This window comes from Parus major, unplaced genomic scaffold (assembly GCF_001522545.3).
Source record: "Parus major isolate Abel unplaced genomic scaffold, Parus_major1.1 Scaffold246, whole genome shotgun sequence".
NCBI classification, from domain to species: Eukaryota; Metazoa; Chordata; class Aves; order Passeriformes; family Paridae; genus Parus; species Parus major.
In genome coordinates, this window is record NW_015379264.1 from 219,850 (window position 1) to 221,529 (window position 1,680).

General features: G+C 45.6%; 1 protein-coding gene across 4 annotated transcripts in view; it reads right to left on the reverse strand.

Moving 5' to 3' along the window:
- The window catches only part of ATF6 (activating transcription factor 6), a 75,207-nt gene that overhangs the window by 49,559 nt on the left and 23,968 nt on the right, over nucleotides 1-1,680 (reverse strand). For all 4 annotated transcript variants that reach the window (XR_004495647.1, XM_015615729.3, XM_015615728.3 and 1 more), the window contains exon 10: nucleotides 967-1,110. Coding sequence is in view for 3 of the 4 variants with exons in the window: in XM_015615729.3 (XP_015471215.1) it covers nucleotides 967-1,110 (144 nt within the window). In the remaining variant the exon portion in view is untranslated. The remainder of the gene's footprint in view (nucleotides 1-966; nucleotides 1,111-1,680) is intronic.

A 1,680-nucleotide genomic window follows, 5' to 3' on the forward strand; every position in this document is an offset into this window, starting at 1 on the left:
CTCCTCTCCAACCTCCTGTCTGCTCCTCCTCTCCACTGCATCTAGGACTGACAAAGAGTATGCAGCAAAAGCTCACAGCTTGCCAAACCCAGGGTGAAAGAGTGAAAGCAAGGGAGGCACAGGCACGAGCACATCCTCCTAAGAGAACCACTCCCCTCTTGTGTCCCACAGGTCTGAAATGCACCACGTAGGACACAGAGCCCTCACCATGGCTACAGCCCTAAAATGCTCCTGATTTATTGCCTTCTTTCTGCATGGCAAAATACATCAGGGCTTTCTGCACATCTGTGCCTGGCTTTGTTCAACCAGCCAAAACACTCCACTGGAAAGGGACAGTCTAACAGGATAAATCTTGTAAGGGGAAAACATGAGCTGTACTAGCCAGACTCCAATCTGGAGGCAATTATATCTTCACTTATGTACTGCATGCTGGAGATCTAGGAAGCCTGCAAGTCAGTATTTAATTAAATAATGGATAAGGCACAGGGATGGACTCAGATGGACTTTTTTAATGAAAAAGACACTGCTAAGTTCAGAGCCTGTTCTTAGTCGTGAAATTCCCCAGTCATCTCTCGAGCAACTAAGAAAATAAAAACTCCAGCTTAAAAAGTAAGAAGAGATAGACAGCATGACAAACATCACAACTCTGCAAGCTGAAATACAGATCAGAGGAGAAAAGCAAAGAGCTGGATTGAAGAAGGTGCTGAAGGCCTTGGTGACAAGCACTGGTGGGTGTGCTCTCTTCCCTAGCACTGTGCACACAGACACACACACACTGCTGAAGCTCTGCTGTCTCTGGAAGATAAAACACCACTTTCATCTGGAAAGCAAAACTGAGCAGTTTTCAAAACCCTGTGTTTAGAGCTCAGGTACTCTGTAAAAACTGTAAAAGGTGAGCAAGGCAGTGAGGGCTGAAAGCACCACTGCCCTCTGCCACCCAAAATCTGTAAAAGGTTTTGACCTCACCTATTGCTCCTCTCGGAAATGATGGCCTCAGGTACCTTCTGAGCTGAGCTGGGCTCCTGGCCAGCTGAGAACTCCAGAAGATTTCTGGTCCTGTGGTTGGAACTCACAGTGGAATCTGCTGCATTGGGATCCTTTTCAAATACACTGGAAAACAAGCACAGCAAAATGTGTCACACACATGAGGGGTGTGCAAGGCACTTCTCTGTGAGGCACTAAACACCCAGGGGATGAAGGTTCTGGCTGCTGTTGTGCACATGGATGAGGTTCACATCACATCTCCTGTACAAAATGATGTGTCATTATAATATCATTGTTCAAAGCAGCAGAAGTCAGAAGAGCATTTCTGTTTTCTTCTTCAGTTTTAATTGTTTGAAGGATTCTGATGCTCTAGTTTTCACATTCCCTCACACAAGCTTCATCTGCTGAAACTACTCTGCTTCTAACCCAGGCCTACAGGGATAAGAAAATGATCTACAATCAAATCAAAGCACCCCTAAACTTTAACTCTCATCAGCCTCAAAATACAATTTACATGGTTTATATGAACACAGCATGTAAGGAGAACTTAGCTATCCAATTCAATGCAGCTGCAAGGCTGGGATGTTATGTCAGACATCCACCAGGACTGTACACAAACCTAAATATGTTCAATTCTGCTGGGGTTTGGAGCAATGGCAGGGCACAGGCCGTGGTGCCAGACAGCCATGCAGCACA